The sequence below is a fragment of the Diabrotica virgifera genome, chromosome 3 (genome assembly GCF_917563875.1).
Source record: "Diabrotica virgifera virgifera chromosome 3, PGI_DIABVI_V3a".
NCBI lineage: Eukaryota > Metazoa > Arthropoda > Insecta > Coleoptera > Chrysomelidae > Diabrotica > Diabrotica virgifera.
In genome coordinates, this window is record NC_065445.1 from 105,554,274 (window position 1) to 105,574,751 (window position 20,478).

General features: G+C 33.1%; 1 protein-coding gene across 3 annotated transcripts in view; it reads left to right on the forward strand.

The window, feature by feature from the left end:
• Nucleotides 1-20,478, forward strand: part of LOC126881998 (probable serine/threonine-protein kinase DDB_G0282963) — a 222,013-nt gene that overhangs the window by 153,869 nt on the left and 47,666 nt on the right. For all 3 annotated transcript variants that reach the window (XM_050646762.1, XM_050646761.1, XM_050646763.1), the window contains one exon: nucleotides 6,237-6,313. In XM_050646762.1, the coding sequence (XP_050502719.1) occupies nucleotides 6,237-6,313 (77 nt within the window). The remainder of the gene's footprint in view (nucleotides 1-6,236; nucleotides 6,314-20,478) is intronic.

Below are 20,478 nucleotides of genomic sequence, written 5' to 3' on the forward strand. Positions count from 1 at the left end.
CGTCAAATTTTTGAAATATGCACTGTTCTGCATGTACTTAACTTACCTTATCTTAATCTGACGAGTTCGAGTTTTTTTAAAGATAGATTTTTTTCGGACCCCCTTTAACGAACTCCCCTGTATTAAGATCCAATATATGGTAGGGGTACATTTACAGGGTACAAAGTTTCTCCTCAAGTGATTATCTGACGCACATGTTTTTAAAATGTATTCATTTTTTTCGAATCCTGAGAAAACTAATAAGTATTTTTGAAAAATTTAAACGCAGAATGAAAGATTTCGTTATTACCTAGGGCCGGTAATTCTTTGCTTGGTGCTTTCGGCGGTAATCTACATAGTAAAAGATCATTCACCCACTTCATAGATTCTTCCTTTGTATATTTTTGTTTCCCAGTAACCCACAATTCATTAAATTCTTTTTGAGCGACACCAGGATTTTTCCTTTCTTCTACTCTGCAAATAGTTCTTTATACAGATCACCTAGTTTAGACATTGTTATGATGAAAAAAGTACGACGTTAAAAACCGTTCACGCATGTATTCAGTGCCAAAACAACGAATAACTGACAGGATTTTAAGCATTTCCAATTCATCAGATAGTAGGTATAACACATTGTCATGTAAAGACTAAAAGCCCATAAATAAAATAGAGACAGCGGCACAGTCCCGGTCAGTATTCCTAGTGGAAACATATGCTACATTCACAACAAAAGAATTCGCAATGGGTCCCTTCTTATCTCAACATTTAAGATAATTTGGGTGGAACCAAAGAAAATTAATGTGTTGCTGGGTTGTATTATATTATGAAAGAGAAATGGATTTTTTATTATTAGTCACAGCAATGCCACTTTCGATTTTTGTACGCATTTGACGAAAAGATAACGTAAGATACGTAACTTCACTTTTCTGTAGAGTAATAACTACACGTGATATATTACTACACCCCCCTTCCCCCTTGTGATTTTTCGTGATTTTTTATGAACCCCTCCCTCCCCCTTTCGAGCATCACGTGATTAATGGACAGCCCCTTATAGAAAAAGACAGTAAATACAAAATAAGTGATTGATGTGATCGTTCATGGGTATTCTTTCATTTTTCCGACTGTAATAATAAATTATCTCTGCCTCTCTAAACATATTTATTTATGAGTCATGAAAACATAAAATAACGTAGGTACAACTCCAACTTAAATAAAAAAATAAGAATTTTAAAAATTGATCATTGATTAATACAATAAAACCTGTCAGTAACGGCCACTAAAAATGAAGCAACTATTGCCCGATATAGAAAGGTGGCCGGTATTTCCAGTTTTGCAGTCCACAAATACATAATAGTATATTAAGAATGGAGAACGGTAAGGGTTTTATACCGATCGAAGACAATTGTTTGGAGGAGGAGAGAGCGACGACTCCAATTATTGTCTGAGATCGGTTACCCTTAACGTTCGACATGCTTATAACGTTTTTTGCACGATTGATACCATTATAAATTATAAAATTAAACATTTTCGTCATTTTAACTAGTTTCATTCATTTTATCAAGATAAATACTTTGGTTGTTAGGTAGTAACTAGGGTGCATAACAACAATGGAGAATTGAGTTTTTATTTAGTTGTCAATAATTTTAAGTACAATTTTGATTATTATAAATTAAAATATGAGCGAAAGTGAATTTGAAGAAATTGAACGGTCTTGGGAAGAAGGGTGTTCCGCAATTATTCCCCAAAAATCCAAAATCCGTTATCAAAATACCTACCAAAGTTTTAAAAAATGGTGCGAAGGCAAGAATTTAAGAATCGAAGAAAAGACTCTATTGGCATATTTCGTTCAAAGACATATGCAGTTGAAAGCTCCTGGAAGCCTCTGGGCAGAATATTCAATGATTAAATCCACCGTTTTTCTTTATGATGGCATTGATATTTCCAAGTTTTCATTTTTGATCGCGTATTTGAAGAGAAAAAATGTTGGCTATAGGCCTAAGAAGTTTCAATATTAATAAATAATTCGTTAGTTTTCTTTATTCTTTCAAAAAATAAATTAAAATTAAGAGATTTTTTAACTCGACGGTAAGTGAATTACTTACCGTCGAGTTGAAGTACTTACCGTCGAGTTGAAGTACTTACCGTCGAGTTGGATTACTTACCGTCGAGTTGCTAGTAAATGTCACCTACTGACGTAAAATCTGTCACGGTAAACAGTCAAAAATGATCAGTCGTGCAAAAAAGATAATTGGAACTTTGTTTATTTTATTAATAAAAGCAAATATAATTCTAAACATAAACGGAAACGTCGGAAACTACTAAAACTACTTTAATATCCTAATATAAAACAAAACTATACTACGGAAAAAACATATTGATGTTAAGCTTTTTCAAAGAATTTTTTTCAACCCACTTTTATTTTTTAATATCCTTTGATAAATTTGAGTTTTTACACCATATTTTTCGGCCAACTGTTGTTGTGAATTGTAATCATACTTATAAATAGTGTACAACACTTTTACGACATTTTATTATAGGATTTTAAGAACCTATTGTGACCACCCACCAGATGAAGGTTAATCTCCTGTTTAGGTAAATACAATAGGTCCTAATAAATAGTACTCAGAATTTCCATCAACAAAGACAAAATTATTTTAACAAAATTATTTTGGCTAACATTCACATTCAATTTCTATAAAATGGGCGTTAAAAATATGTGATTGTGATTATTTCGCCGTATTATAAAGGTGGCATAGTAGGTCATAAATAAGCGAATATAGTATATTGTATTATAATTGGTTTGCGGAATTTTGAAACAGGCCGTTAAGTACAGGTGGCCGATTTTGGCAGGTGGCCGGTAACACAGGTTTTACTGTAATCAGTATAACACCACTCACGCACTCACACTCGCTGATTAATTTTATTGGCTTTTAAGATAACTAATTTTTCAAAGTTTCATCAGTTCTTTAGAGCATTTCTTGAAGGGCTATTAATTATTATGGCATAAGAGAATAGGCGTTTGCTTGACTTTGCGAATGGACTGATACTAAAAACGGCGTTTTTGCGTGTTGCTATTAATTTGCTCTCCCACATGCAGCGACAAGTTTATACTTGCAAAAAGTACTCGTAAAATGTACTCGTATAATAAACGCGGGTACCGGGTATTTTACCTATATGCTACGGGTACGAGTATTACTGAGTACCCAAAATGTACTCAGAGTACAAAATCCGGTACTTCTACCCGGGTATTGCCCAGCTCTGTCTGTAAGTTCTTGAACTTCTATTTCTGGTCTTTTGTCTGCAAACAGTTCTTCAATGTATTCTTTCCATCTCTTCCAGACACTCCAAGTGGCTCGTCTGTAGTCGTTAATTTAAAACATTGTTATGCAGCACGGTGGCGAACACCGGTGTCAGATGCCAGTGTCTTAGTCTGAAAGGGTACTTATTTGATCTTATTTTTTTCAAAAACCATTCATTTTAAACCCGTCCAACTTTTTGAACATAGAAATAATAGTATAATAAAAGCTACTGTAAAAGGAAAACGATGCATTTAAATTTTGGTAGATGAGGCGTTAAATATACCTACTTCTCATTTTTTAAACGCTTTTCTTTACTTCAATAGTTTGCATCAAATCTTTAGACGTTAATTTGACTGACTTTTCTTCAATGCAAATGAATGAAAATTTGCAGAATGCATTCGCGGGAACAATGCACGAATAGTCAACAAAAAAATTTTTGATGTTTATTAATTGTTTAAATAAAAAAAAACTATTTTAATGGAAAATGCTTAAATTCTCTTGTTTTTTACAATGTAGAAACTTGAAACTTTTGCAGATTGTAGTTAATGATATGAACTATACATAATTTCACTTTTTACGTTAATTGTTTACGTTATGCTTCATAAATAAACAATAAAGTTTAAAATTTTGAACGCTCATATATTTGTTTATATATAAATCGGCGTTTATTCGTGTCAAATTTCAATACGATACGAAACAAAACTTAAACTAAAACTCGAATTCAAAAAATTCGTGTTTTTATCGTAGTCTTAAAAAAACCACCGGTAGAGACGTTTTGTGCTACAATTCACATTAGAATTCATTTTGTCGTATTAATTAATTAAACGATTTTCTTTAGTTCAATCGTTTAAGTCAAATGAACGTTAATTTGACTGCCTTTTCTTCAATGCAAATGACTAAAAATTTGCAGGCATATGCATTCGCGGGAACAATACACGAATAGTCAATAAAACTTTTTTGTTTATTAATTGTTTAAATAAAAAAACGATTTTAACGGAAAATGCTTAAGTTCTCTTGTGTTTTACAATGAAGAAACTTGAAGCTTTTACAGATTGTAGCTAATTATATGAACTATACATAATTTCACTTTTTACGGTAATTGTTTACGTTATGCTTCATAAATAAACAATAAAGTTTAAAATTTTGAACGCTCATATATTTGTTTATATATAAATCGGCGTTTATTCGAGTCAAATTTCAATACGATACGAAACAAAATTTGAAACTAAAACTCGAATTCAAAAAATTCGTGTTTTTATCGTAGTCTTAGAAAAACCACCGGTAGAGACGTTTTGTGCTACAATTAACATTAGAATTCGTTTTGTCGTATTAATTAAATTAAACGCTTTTCTTTAATTCAATCGTTTGGGTCAAATCTTTGGACGTTAATTTGACTGCCTTTTCTTCAATGCAAATGACTAAAAATTTGCAGACATATGCATTCGCGGGAACAATACACGAGTAGTAAATAAAAATTTTTTTTGTTTATTAATTGTTTAAATAAAAAAAACGATTTTAACGGAAAATGCTTAAATTCTCTTGTTTTTTACAATGAAGAAACTTGAAACTTTTACAGATTGAAGCTAATTATATGAATTATACATAATTTCACTTTTTACGTTTATTGTTTACGTTATGTTTCATAAATAAACAATAAAGTTTCAAATTTTTTGCCGATTCCGACTACTTTTCATGTTTGTACATCATATGTTTTATACTTATTTTAATAAACATGACTATATATTTTAATGTTTGAAAAGTGTAAGACTAAAAAGTAAAAAATAAAAAAATATGAAAAAAATATTTTTAAGAAACGCTTTTCTTTAGTTACGAGTGACTAACATTAAACATATTATAAAAAAATCAACTAAAAGGCAAAAAATACAAAAAAATTGAAAATAAAGAAAAGTGTGGTGCGATAACCGTTTATTCGATAAAGACGCGCCACGCTTTTCTTTGAAGAATGTGTTAGATTTTTTCAATTTTTTGTATTTTTTGCTTCTAAGTTGATTTTTTTATATGTTTAATGTTAGTCACTCGTAACTAAAGAAAAGCGTTTCTTAAAAATATTTTTTTATTCTTAAAATACATTAGTCTTCAATTTTTTGCAGCATATATTATCTCTCTTAGTTTTAATGTAATCGACATTTAATATTGCTCATTTTAAAGGTATTTTCAAGCACTACAATAGGTATTGGTAGCATTATACACCTAAAATCGACCGTTTCTCCGTTATTTCAAATTGAATACACCGACTTGAGCATGCACCAAAAAAACAAACTCTTTTCACCTACTCTCTTTTTGTATTATAACTAAAAGATTCATGAAGGAACGAATCTCTTTGATTTTTTATAAGCTACAAAAATGTTTTATATAGTTTCTTTAGCTAGATGCATAGTTTTTAAGGTATTCGCAGAAAAACCGTTCGAAAGCCACTTCCGTGGGTAATTTAAACAAAAAATTTTCCACCCCCCGAGAAGGGGTGGGATCCGCCCCCAAATAAAAAGCACCATAGGTTATAGGGTAGACTTTGTTTCTTGAGCTATTGCCTACTTACTGTAAAAATATCAAGTAAATTGATGCAGTAGGATGAAATTCGGAGCCAAATACCCTCGTTGACTGCCCTACAAGTACTTGCACACAGTGAATACGCGTACTGATAATAGGCAACCAATTATTCAGCTGCGTACTATTGGTAAACAACTTTTATTTTTGTAAATTATAATTTTAATCGAGAGTAGTTGATAATTATTTTTTTCTACCAATTAAAATAATAATAATAAAAAAAAAGGTCGTAGAAAAAGTATAGTATTCTACACGCATGTAATGTCTATTACTTACTCTGATGAATTACGACACTCGCCGTCGGCTCGTTTCGCACACTTCATTATCGTGAGTATTAGATCATTACATGCCTGATAAATAATTAATTGTTAACATATTTTTAAATTGTTATAGCCAAAGTCATCAGATGTCTAATTTCTCACATACGGAAATCGAAGAGAGATTGAATTCTAGTTCGAAAATTAAGTTAAGTAAGTAATTAAAAGTTTATAACAATATGGTTAATAATGTTGTAAAGGTCTCAAAATAATTGTTAATCGTGAACTTCAATAGTCCAGTACTATGGTTTATTTTTCAACCAGGAGGAGTAAACTAAAAAGCCAGATTCACACCCAAGAAAGTCACTAGAATAATAACCAAATGCATCTTCTTTTTTGGTTGATCTAGTCGGCCTTCAACGGTAATCCATAAATATTATATTAAATTATTACGTCGCTAAAGAGTTCCAAAAACAACTGCTTTTTATATAAAAGCAGACTAAAAATCTAAAAATTAAAAGAATAACGCAGAAAACACAAAAATCGCCGATATAACTTAATTAACCTATGAAATGTCACTAGTGTCAAAATTTGATAAATGTCATTAGTGTCAAAATTAACCGTGGAGTAAACTTGCCTGCGGTTGGACCAATTACAAACAAGCAATACAGCGCGGTAAATTTGAATCACTCCTCTTGGTTAAAAAACAAACCATAGTGCCAAAAAACAATCAAACTATTATGCCGGATTTACACTCAGCCTTTGCCACTGCTCCTGCCGCTGACGGAAATATTGCCCGAAATACGATATCGATACGAGTGAAGTGCTCACATCAGTCCTCACATCATGTCCTTATGACTCATTTAACGAACGACTCGCATAGTCCAGTCGGGTTAGACGAATAACAGGCCTAACCTTGCATTAGGAGCTGCCCCAAATTTTATTTTTCTAATCTTTAGGGAGGGTCAATATTAGTATAAATTTAAAATCTCGACTGAATTCCACCGTTGCGTTAGCCGCCATCTTGATTTTAAACGAGAACCGTTTTTGCTCAATATCTCCGCCATTTTCAATTTTTTGACAAAAAGTGTAGAAACTGAAATTGTTGAAAATGTGATTTTCTATAATTTCATTTATTATAATTTTTTTCGTGCGGTCGATATTTTCCGAGTTATGAGGGGAAAATAGTGAGAGTAGGAGCATAATTATTGAATTATTGAATTATCTCGTTTATTATTAGTTTTACAACAAATATGTACCCATACAAAAATGAAGAGAATTAAATTCTACACAATTTTGGTCTCTTTCATTTTTTTGCTAAAATTAATATTTAAGGTAGTACGTATGCGGTAATGGCGCGAGCGTAAGACCGGATTGATTTTATAGCAATTGTTTTTGTTCAATATCTACACCATTTTCAACTAAAATTGTTCAAAATATAATTTCCTACAATTTCTTTTTAACAATTTTTTTCATGCGGTTGATATTTTCCGAGTTACATGGGAAATAGTAAAAAGTGGTGGGGGAGCATAATTATTGAATTGAATTTTGTTTCCGAGCTGCCCCAAATTTTATAATTCTATCCTTTAGGAGAGATCAATAGTAGTGTAAATTTAAATCTCGACTGAATTCCGCGGTTGCATTAGCCGCCATATAGATTTTAAATCAGAACTGTTGCTGCTTAATATCTCCGCCATTTTCAACTTTTCGACATAAATGGTGGGAAAGAAAATTGTTGGAGATGCAATTTCATACAATTTCTTTGGCACAATTTTCTTATATACGATCAATATTCTCCGAGTTAAGGGGGGAAATAATGGAAGCGGAGGGGAAGCATAATTATTGAATTGTCTCATTTGTTATTAACTTTACGACATAATTGTACATAAACCAAAATAAAGAGAATTATATTTTATACAATTTTTGAATCTTCCAATGAAACATCAACCAAACTAAATATATAAAAGACATAAAAAGACATTATATGCATTAAGTTCACTTAATTTTATTAACTAGCGGGTTTTATTGGTTGAATTTGTCTGTCGATATTTTAAGTTTTATGTCAGCTAATATATCGTGATGTTTCAACAATTTTTTTTTAATTTTGGACATTGTTTGGGGGGAATTTTCCCATTTTCCCCCCTTGTAGACCCGCCACTGGTTCTCTCGAAAAATTGTAGTAAATCGTAATTGCAACAATTTCAGTTCTTACACTTTTCGTCGAAAAGTTGAAAATGGCGGAGATATTGAACAAAAACAGTTGCTACAAAATCAATCAGGTCTTACGCTCGCACCTTTACCACATACGTACTACCTTAAATATTTTATCAAAAAAATGTATGGCATCAAAATTATACAAAATTTAATTCTCTTCATTTTTGTATAGGTATATATTTGTTGTAAAACTAATAATAAACGAGATAATTCAATAATTCAATAATTATGCTACAACTGTCACTATTTTCCCCTCATAACTCGGAAAATATCGACCGCACGAAAAAAATTATAATATATGAAATTATAGAAAATCGTATTTTCAACAATTTCAGTGTCTACACTTTTTGTCAAAAAGTTGAAAATGGCGGAGATATTGAGCAAAAACGGTTCTCGTTTAAAATCAAGATGGCGGCTAACGCAACAGCGGAATTCAGTCGAGATTTTAAATTTATACTAATATTGACCCTCCCTAAAGATTAGAAAAATAAAATTTGGGGCAGCTCCTAATGCAAGGTCAAATGCTATCCCGACTGGGCTAGCAAAGATGGAAGACTGGAGGTTATTGCGGCGACAGCGTGATGTCTTGTCAGTATAAATAATTGTTTAAATGTTTTAAAAAGAAATTAAAAACTCGCCTTCAGGTGGAAAAATGTTGTTTATATAAATAAACAGCTAATATTCATTCGATTGAGTACAGCGAACGTTTATTTCAGGATGTTAAAATACAGGTAAACAACATGGTTAAGTAAAGATAGTCAACATGGTAAACTCTTACAGGTATTGAAACGCATATATTCTGGGCTAATTAACAAAATACAAGGAAAAGTTATTTACCAGCAATTTTATTGCTGGAATCGAATCTTATGATTGTATATGTTACAGTTCAAGTTGATTCTCAGTTAGAGTTGACTCCAACTAGTTGGAGTCAACTCCAACTGAAACGAGCAGGAAAAGTTGATTTTAAAAATTTAAATCAACTTTTACTAGTTGGAGTTGACTCTTCCTGGATCGATTCAGTAAATGTTGATTATACGAGAATCTCAAGTGCATTTTTGATGAGTGTGCGTTTCTTTGTTTTGACCGTTTCAACTGCTTATTAGTATAGTCTGTAACGTCGCCCCCGTTAGGTAAATTATTCTGATTCGATTTTTGGCACAAACTTACTCAAAGAAATACATCCGTATAACAATCCTTATAACAAATACATAGGGTGTCATGCGGTACCGCGGTCGAAAAATTGTTTAACCAATTTTTGTTAACCAAATTCACAAAAATAATTTTTATCTACTCTATCTCATAATAGAGAGTTTTTAAGCCCCTTATTTCAGCAACGTTAAACGTTATACGCTATTCTGCTCATGCGCATTAACTGAAAAATAACGTATTACTTTAATAGCGGATAAGGTATCCCCTTATTTAGGTAGAAATAAGGTTCATGCTATTAAGGGATTACGTATTTGTAAGATTGCCAAATGTCATATATCTAAATCATAAAAAACGAAAAAAAGTCATATGAGCTGAACCAGAGACAACTAGAATAAAAAATATAGTAATGATTCAGTGAATTTGTATTCTACGAGCCCCCTAGTGGGAAAGTTTTGGGGTAGTTCTGATTTCTTTCATTACATATGGATTTTGGGCTGCTGAATCCGAATCTGAGGTTTACGGACAAAATTTCGTGACGGAACATTGAAAAATCACGAAAAAAGCGAAAAATTCCTGCTTTTTCCCGGTTTTTTTGCTTAAATCTCGGAAACTATTAACTTTTAGTAAATGGTGTGTTAACAAAAATTAAAGTACATAAAATTCTCTACCAATATCAGTATTTACTTTTTTTTTAGATGAACCGTTCGGTCTAAAGTGCAAGTTGAAAATTGCTAATTTTCAACGGTCTCTGTAAAACCCACTTTTTACATTCCAAAACTTTATTTTTTATTAGAATGCTGTCATTTGATCCATTTCTACTAGTTTTCAGCACAAGTAATTAAAAAGAAAAAAAAGTCAAGAAAATTGTACAAATTCAGTATCACAACAGGCCAGACAGGGGGCCACGTTCTGCCAACAGTTGAAGCTTGGATTTAAATTCTTCTGGCACATATTTTACAATATTTTTTACATCATTAGAAAGAATCACTGTTCTGTCTAAGTTGAACAAGATCTCCTCTAATTGATCCACCATTGTTGATGATAGGGCCATTGACTTAATCACTATTTTGGCCAGAGTTCTGTGAGCCAACATATGAGCTCGTACTGTCCTTGTGTAAGCGTGACGAGACATAATTTTTTCGGTTGATTTTGCCGCATATATGGTATTGAAAAGTTCAGCCAATCCACCACCTTGCATAATGTAACCAATTGCCCCCATGAAGGATATCAATAGTGAAATCCACCGAGCCTTATAACATAACATTTGACAGATCATGATCATCGGGACGACTAGCAAGGATGTCTCTTGCCTTGAGGTAGAGGGGTTGGTCAAATGTCATTAGACATGTAACTTGCTTCAAGGATTTAGTTTTCTCTACTCCGTGCAACAATTCTGTAAATTTTGTATCATAATCACTTGGAGGAGCGTTGATAAATAGCTGGTAAACAATAAATGTTAGTTCATATGGCATGTTTCTTGTGACAGCTTCCATGAATCCATTCCATCCTAAGAGGCCGGGAATATCTCTACTTTTCCCATAGAGCCACAGAAGATCAGGCACAGATAGAGTCACAGTTTCAGTTGGTGTGAACATTCCCTTCGGATCTATTATCTTGATTTCTGATAAACCTTGAGGTTTTGTCCTTTCAAACTGAATTAGTTGAATAGCTCCCTGACTTGCATAAATCTCAGGAGTGAGTTTCGTTTTTAACCGAGGAATGGATTGGTTAGGTGCTACTGCATGTTTTGGTGCAATACGAGAAATGCCACCCATGACGTGAAAAGTGATGTATCCGTCGATTGTATGTACTTTAAAATCAGCGTTATCGTACACCTGCTGTGTAAAGCACGACTGGTAAATTTTCTGCGGATCGCCTGCGATTGCTGATTTTTTCAGACAAATAGCTTCTTTATAAAATGAACAAAACCTCAAAGAGGAAACTACATCAACCAATTTTCTTGATCCGTACTTTTTATAGAGCAACACGGCCAACCCTACAAGGACTGGTGAGACGAATGATCTGGGCCTTACCGCTGCTACAAGACTATGAGGAAGCGCGTTGCTTTTTCTTCTTCCAGTTATCATACTCCCCATGTTTTTTATGAAGTACAACTTTTTCCATAAATGTACGTAGTGTTTCAGGAATTAGTTCTTCATTTCCTTCTAAAAACTTATACGGTGGGGGTATTCCTGTGTTCATAAACCTGGCTCCGGACATCCTCAACAATAATGGCAACAGCCGTCTGAACAATCCGTAGTCTTTCCTCTTTTTCATTTTTTAACGCTTGTTGGTACCAAGCGTCGTTCAAGATTTTGTAACCTGTGTCTTTGAAACAAACGACCGACTTCTTGTTTCGGGACATGGTAATAATTATATCGCTTCCGTATTTTTTGAGTAGATGAGCTTTGGCTGTCTTTTTGTCAGGACGATATTTACCTTTGATTTGGTCGATCAACTCATCGAGCAAAAATTGGCACTTCCCATCCCTATTCTCTAAATAATTGTAAACATCTTGCATTGCTCTTTCAACATCATCGGCAAATGGACCCGATTTTTTAATCTTTTTTGAGTGATTGGGCGATTGTACAGTTTTCTCATGCATAAACTATGATACCGGCAATCAGAGGCTACTAAGTCTGAGACAGGCAGAAGCCGTTTGATTATGGCTTTGCCATACTGATCATCACGTTCTTTTGCTCATTTTATAACAGTTTCTTTAAATTTTAAAACTCGAACCTGATATACCATATTGCGGTTGGTTGTCCTTTTACTTTGCTGTTCTATAAACTCAAGTGTTATGACGAGACCACACATAAAACATTGAGCTTTGAAATTAAGTGGTGCAGTAGAACGTCTTTGAACTTGCTCCCTATCCTCCTCAACTTTCTTTAAGTAAGCGTTAATCATTTTTACATCATTGTAATTTTTACGACCTCACGCGCTATTAACAGCTTAATTAATCTTACTCTGTCATTAAAAAAAGAAGAAATATTGGAAATAATTCTTATTTATTTATTAAGTAGTAGAAATGTATGATGTATTTATAAGAATCTAGGAGAAATTTATCAAATGACAGCATTCTGATAAAAAATAAAGTGGGTTTTGCAGAGACCATTCAAAATTCGCAATTTTCAAGTTGCACTTTAGACCGAACGGTTCTAAAAAAAATAAATAGTGATATTTGTAGAGAATTTTAAGTACTTTAATTTATGTTGACAGATCATTTACTAAAAGTTAATAGTTTTCGAGATTTAAGCAAAAAAGCGAGAAAAAGCAGAAATTTTTCGCTTTTTTCGCGATTTTTTCAATGTTCCGTCACGAAATTTTGTCCGCAAACCTCATATGGCTCAAAATCACCAAGGTGTAGAATTGGCTTTGCTAGCAAATTAATGTCTTAAATCTTGACTTAAATGAAAAAAGAAAATTAATAAATGACTACAACTAACCTATTTTGTGTGTACATCAACCAATATAGTTTATAAATTAAGTAAATTTTAAATTAAATCAATACACATGCATAGAAAGTCATTTCGGGAACGCGTCCTAGTGAACGATTTTCAACAACAAGTACAAAATATAAATGAAAACGTTAAGGTATTTAACACCTCTATTTACTTAATATACAGTCTTTTTTAAACAAAAACTAATTTTGAAAAGTATACTAAAATATTATTTCTTTTTAATAAGTAAAACTGCAAAAAAAGTTTGTCCGATAGCGCACAAGTCATTTAGTGAACGTATTGAAAATCGAACAAAAACAATTCTAACTGAACGCAGCCATTCAGTGCCGATCGTCAGTTGACGAAGAACACAATAACAAAGACGGCTGTGGGTGCTTTTATCGTCAAGTAAATTATATTTAATTGGTAAGTACCTTTCAATTCTTTATTTGTAAAGCGTACATCAATTGTCCGTCAATTCGTGAACGTATTTATTATGTTTAATTATTTATGAAATTCTTTTTTACAACACCAAATATCCAAGTAACCTCAAATATTTTGCTGTTGACAAAGTCAAGTTGCATTTAAAATGGCCGGCGTGCAATCAAAGCGCGCGCTTATTTGAAATCATCATTTCGTGAACGGTCATTTCGTGAACGTTCCCGGACATGATGACACGATCCCGGAATGACTGTTACGTTCCCGGAATGATAATTATCATTTCTAAGGGCGGATCATTTAAATCTTTAATACATTTCTTTTATAATTTAGTTGCTTTTTTGTTGCAGGATAATGGAGACACCTGATAAAGAAAAAATCAACGAAATACTCGAAAAAAGCTTAAAAAAGATAGTGCAGCTTATTTACGCCAAAGAGAAAAGGCAAATGCTAGAAAAAGAAAGTTTTTAGATAAGATGACTGAAGAACAGAAAGAAATAAAACGGGCTAAAGACAGGGAATATTATAAAAAGAAAAAGCTAGAAAACAAAGTGAAGAAAATTACCGATATGACCGAACGAGAGAAGCGAAAGCAGAGAAAAGATTGGAAAAAAGCATCAAAAAAATACAGAGAAAAGAAAAAAGGTTTATCAAATCTAATAAGTAATACGCCGCCACAATCAGATGACGACTTAGCCGTAGTAACTCTAGATAGAAGACAAGTAGGCAGAAAAACAGTTCGAAAAGATAGGGCGAAAGCATACCGAAAAATTAAAAAGCAGGAAGAAACTATTGTTCAAATGAAGCGGAAAATTCAATCTCTGACCAAAAAACTACAAAGAAAAGAAGCCAGAATGAAAACTGTTCCAAGTCCCGTTAGGAAAGTTAATGCTTTAATTAAAGATATTCACGTTCCTCCTGCAGTACGCAAGCAACTTCTGTATAGCGAAGTATTGACTAGCCAATTGCAAGAAAAGGCTGATGCTTTTCCCAAAAATTCAAAAGAGAGAGAAGTCTTTCATAAATGTATCAGTGGAAGCACTTTGCGGAAATACAGAATGCTACATATGGCCAAGAAGATTTTACCAGGTAGGCTAAAGAAAACAAACTCTAAATCAAGTCTTTTGAAGTCTGATGTCAAAGTTCGCGAAATTGTTTTAAAGCAAGAAGTTCGCCAAAAGGTCATTGATTTCTTCGAACAAGATGATGTAAGTCGAATGTGCCCTTCTAAGAGAGACTATGTGAAACATAATTGCATTAAAAAACAAAGACGCGTGCTTTTACACACAGTTAAAAGACCTTTTGTCAAAATTTGTAAAAGAAACTGGAATCGTCTTATCATACGCAACGCTATTGAGAGCAAAACCATTTTGGGTCGTAGCGCCAAAATCAAGGGATAGAGAAACTTGTATGTGCGTGAAGCATGCAAATTTTGAAGAAAGGTTCAATAAACTAAAATATACAAAAGAGCTTAAACACGCGTCTATTGAACAATTTATTGAAAAATACACGTGTAATGTTAAGTCTCACAACTGCATGAATAGTTTATGTGAAAAATGCAAAATTCCCAATGAATTAGGAGATAATAGAGATTCTTTGACATATTTTATGTGGAGGTCCGTTCAAGAAGAGAAAATTATAAAAGATATGAAGAAGACCTTCAAGATAACAAAAAAAGTTCTCATTTCCAGTACAGTACAAAAATTGAAAGTTGCTTTATTCGAAGATATTCCGGCTATGAAGAAACACTTATATGGCATCTATAGTTACAATAAATTGAAAAAAGAACTAAAAGAAAATTTACATGAAAATGAGGTAATGATACAAATAGATTTTTCAGAAAACTATACTATGAAATACGCAAATGAAATACAGTCGACACACTTTGCTAAGAAACAAATATCTATTCACACAGGCGTATATTATTTGCGAAGCAGTAACAGTAATAATTTGAAATCAAAATCTTTTGCTACAGTAAGTAATAATTTAGATCATCAAGCACATGCCATATGGGCTCATATGAAACCAATATTAACAACAATTTTGGAAAACAAAAAAATTGACACACTTCATATTTACTCTGACGGACCAACATCGCAATACCGGAACCGTACAAATATAACTCTTTGGATACAAACATTGATTAATTATTTTCAACAAGTGACCAAATCTACTTGGAATTTTAGCGAGCCTGGGCATGGTAAGGGCCCTATGGATGGTGTAGGAGGATACCTAAAAAGAACAGCTGACAGACATGTCTTAATGGGTAATGATGTTAGAACAGCCTCAGAATTCGCAGATTTGTTCAAAACCGCTATTATCGAAGTAAAGACAATCCCAGAAGACGACGTGATTGAGGAAAAGAGCCGTGTACCAAATTCTTTGGATGCCATTCCAGGCATAATGAACATCACAAAAGTGCAATGGCAAAAAGGGTTAGATGTTTCAATACAGTTATATCGATACGAACATTTTCATAAAGAGCTAAAACTATCGAAGCTTTCTAACCTGTGTAACTTAAGTGCAGTTGAACCTGAGAGTGTTTTTATGCCTTCAATCCAATCTCCTATTGACGATGAGCCCATGATAACAGACAACTACTTAAATTGTAAGAATAGGGTAAGCATTTATAAATATGTATACAACTCTTCTTCTTCGGACGATGAAGATTTAATGACAATATCTCGTCAGCAGCCTAAAGATAAACATATTGATGTTGAAGCAAGTACATCTTATGGCAAAGAAAATATACATCCAAATCTTGTATCCCCTGGAACATTCTTGCTTGTTAAAGTTCCTACTGCGAAGCCAAATATTTTTTTCAGATATGTTGCTACCTGTCAGACGTGTGTCGATGACGATGATGGGGAAATATTAGTAACATTTTTAAGATCTGTGCGGAACAATATCCGAAAATTTAAACTAGAACCAAAGGATGTGTCGTATATTAACTTTGACCAAATAATCAGTATTATTCCAACACCATTGCTGAAAAAAGAAAATAATCTAGAATATTATTATTTTGATAATGATATTGATGTTTTCGAAGTTAAGAACTGATTCAAATTCGAAGATAAAACTATGATTATAGAAGTTCTATTAGATTGATTTTTAAAAATGTTTAAACTTAATTTTAATAAGAATTTATTAGTAGTAAGAGTAAAATTTCTTTTTGTAAACAAATTTGGCAAAATAAATAAATACTTTTTAATTTAATCTGTTGTTTTTAATTTAAATATTTCCTTAATTATACCTTATGATATCAATATTCTCATTTCGGTAACATTTTTGTCATTCCGGGAACGGTTGATCATTTCCGGGAACATTACAATATTTAAAAAAAATACGCATAAGTTGAGATATTTTTAATACACATTTATTTATTATATTACAGAACTCTTATTCTGTTTATGCAACGTTGATTCGATCCTACAAGTTTTGAATATTTTGAAATTTACTAAAAATTATTGAACGATAATAGCATCTTCTTTAATTTTTTGACATATTTTGCTTGTAGAAGATTTTTTATGTATTTTCTTCATTATTGTTTATATAATATAGATACATAATATACTTAAGGTATTAAGCAAACCTTAAACTATGTACTTTGTTTTCTTTTTGTTGATTTTATCAAACTTAGAAAAACGTTCCCGAATTGACGGTTTTCTGTAAATTATTTACTAAAAATCAATATTACTCAAAAAGTATATAATTCTGTGCGCTGCCCTGTCCAAATTTATTAATACACAAGTTTTGCAACAGTATAAATTAAGATTCATCATTATAGCTTTCAACTTTTTTTGACATAAAACCAATTTTGAAATTTGCAACCTTGGTGATTTTGAGCCATATATTCTGATTCAGCAGCCCAAAATCCATATATAATGAAAGAAATCAGAACTACCCCAAAACTTTCCTAGTCAAAACACAATTTTATCGAATCATAACGATGTATAAAATTGTAATCAAAATTTGTTTTAAAAAAAACTATCAGGTAATAAACATATTATAATATAATTGAATATAATCTGCTTGGCAACCCTGGTAGAATAATTCTAAATTACACCATTTCTTGAGAAATCTGACACTTGATTGAATTGTCTTGTTAAACTTAGGATGGATGTTTTGTGTTCCTAAAGTAGTAAATTGTCTTTGGTGAACGTCTTAATACATTTTCTTCCATTATGGCAAATAATTCAATAAAATAAGTTATAGCACACAACTGCCGTTTTATAGGTTACATTTGCCAAATGTCAATTATCGTTAATCTGTGTGTGTATTTTCTGAAGGGTTTCAAAATCTATTTTAAGCAAATACGTTATCCCTTATTTATCACTCATTGCGCATGACAAGTATAACGTTTTACGTTTAACGTACGTTAAAAAGTAGAGGGTCTAAAATCTCTCTATTATGTAAAACAGCGGTTCTCAATCTGTGGTACATGTACCACTGGTGGTACGTGGTACATATCATTATTTGCGGTGGTACACAAAACACACAAAAACTTAAAATAGTAGTACATAGTAAGTCTTAATTATACAATCTAAAAATATAGAAATATAATAAAAGAAACTTTAGATGGTACATGACTCAAAAAGATTGAGAACCACTGATGTAAAGGTTTTATTGTGTGAAAATTGTAAATATACATAGCAGTACATGAAGGGTTTAAAGTGTGTCTGAAGTAACAATGTATTTTGTATGAATATAATTGCGAAACACTACAGAATTTTACTTTTTGACATAAATTTTATTAATAATAAGGGGCAAATGAGTACAATAATGAATGATTTTAGTGAAGTCAGAACCTAAAAAAAATCAAGGATTAAAGCTACCTCTGTAAGATCCTGAAGAAATTTTTGTCATTATTTCATTAATAAGATATTATTTTTAATTATCAACAATGAGCGCTAAGCGTGTATTGAGGCGGCCGTCAATGTGAGTGCGAGTGAGATTCACTATTGGACGGCCGGAATGGTGCATCTCTTTAGCACTCACCATTGACGGCCGCCTAATACGCACTTAGCGCTCATTGTTAATAATTAAAGATAAAGCTTAGTAATAAAATAGTGACAAAAATTTCTGCTGGATCTTGTAGAGGGGTCTATAAACTTTGGTTTGGTCACTTTTGACTTTCATAATAATGGATTTTAACCGAGTTATTTTCGCATTTTTCAAATTTTAAATCGCGTATAACTCTTCTTCTTCTACGGCACTTCAGCCCAAATTGAGCCTTGACCTCCTTTATTTTTTGCCTCCACCCTTGCCTGTCTGTGGCTGCTGCTCTTCTCCATACACGGACTCCTAAAAGGGCTTGTGCGTCGCTGTTTACTGTGTCTTCCCAGCGCTTTCGTGGCTTCCCAACCGGTCTCTTTCCTTGCATTCTAGCATTCAGTGCTCGTTTTGGTAGCCTATCCTCTCCCATTCTTATCACATGTCCGGCCCATTGCAATCTTTGTAATCTAATGAAGTCTGAGAGGGGCGTTTCCTTATAAAGTTGATAAAGCTCGTTGTTGTATCGACTTCTGAAGATTCCGTTTTCCCTCACAGGTCCTAGTATTCTCCTAAGTACTTTCCTTTCGAATGTGTCGAGTTTGTTTTTGGATGTTTTTTTCAGCACCCAGGCTTCACTGCCATAGCATGTTATTGGTCGAATTAAGGTTTTATAGATTCTCATCTTTGTATTTCGGTGGACACTTTTAGACCGAAATATATGGGAGAGGGCAAAATAAGCTCTGTTTGCCTGCGTTATTCTCTTCCGTATTTCTTCATCTTCTGATCCGTCGGCATATATTTCTACTCCCAGGTAAGTAAACTTTTCAACCGTTTCAATGTCATCTTCATGTATAATGTTTTCTGGGACTATATTTCTTCTCGTCTGAGTCATTATTTTTGTTTTTCTCTGTGTTAATTTCCAGACCTAGCATTTTTGTTTGTGTTTTTAACTCTGCATATGTTTCCTGTGCTCCTGTTGATGTTCTACTCATCATCAGCATAAGCGGCCAGTTGAACCGTTCGGTTGGTCAGTAGATTTCCTCGTCCAGTTTGCATTTGCCTAACCGCATACTCCAGTGCCAGGTTAAACAATGTTGGGGCCAGCCCATCTCCCTGTTTTAGTCCCTGCGAAATGTTAAAAAAGTCTGTCCGTTGGTTTTGTATTCGTACACATGCCTGAGTTTCATCCATTGCGGCTTTAATGAGTCTTATTAACTTGTGTGGTATTGCCAATTCAGCCAATATATAGTATAGTTTGTTCCTTTTGACTGAGTCGTATGCCTGTTTGAAGTCTACAAACACGTTGTGAATATCAACATCGTGTTCCCATCTTTGCTCAAGATCTGTTTTACTGTGAATATTTGATCCAGTGTCGATCTTCCCCGTCGGAAGCCCGTCTGATACTCTCCAATATCGCGTATAACTAGACAACAATCAATTTTAGAGAAAAATCACAAAATACCTTTTTTGCTCAGAATAACCCAAATGATCTAAAAAAAATTACTCGAAGTGAAAAAATTATTTTTGTGAATTTGTCTAAAAAAAAATTTTTTAAACAATTTATCGATCAAGGTACTGCCTGGCACCCAGTAGATTTGTTATAAGGACCTCTTTTTGAGTAAGTTTGTGCAAAAAATTCGAATCAGAGTAATTTACCTAACGGGGGCGACGATACAGCCTAGACTAATTTGAACATATTCAGTAACATTTAATTTCTAGAATCGGCTGTTTGTGTGAATCAGAATCAACTTTTACTAAATGGCATTGGGAAGAGTATACTTTTCCTAGTTGGAGTCTACTTTTACTAGTAAATGTTGAATATAAATCTTCATTTTAGTGCACACCTACATTGGATCCGATTTTCTCCGATCAGATCAGATCAGATCAGATCCGATCCGATCCGACAGGCGGTGCCTACATTGGATCCGTCTTTCTCCGATCAGATCAGATCCGATCAGACCGGTTTTCCGGCGAGGGTGCCTACATTGGTTCAGTAATCTTCCGACCACCGACCACCGACAATGAGTTCCGATGAAGATGTGTTAAGGAGATGATGAATTTAATATATTTAAACATGTTAGCTTGCAACCCCCAACCTGCAACCAGTTTGAAACCAGTTTGAAACCAGTTTGAAACCAG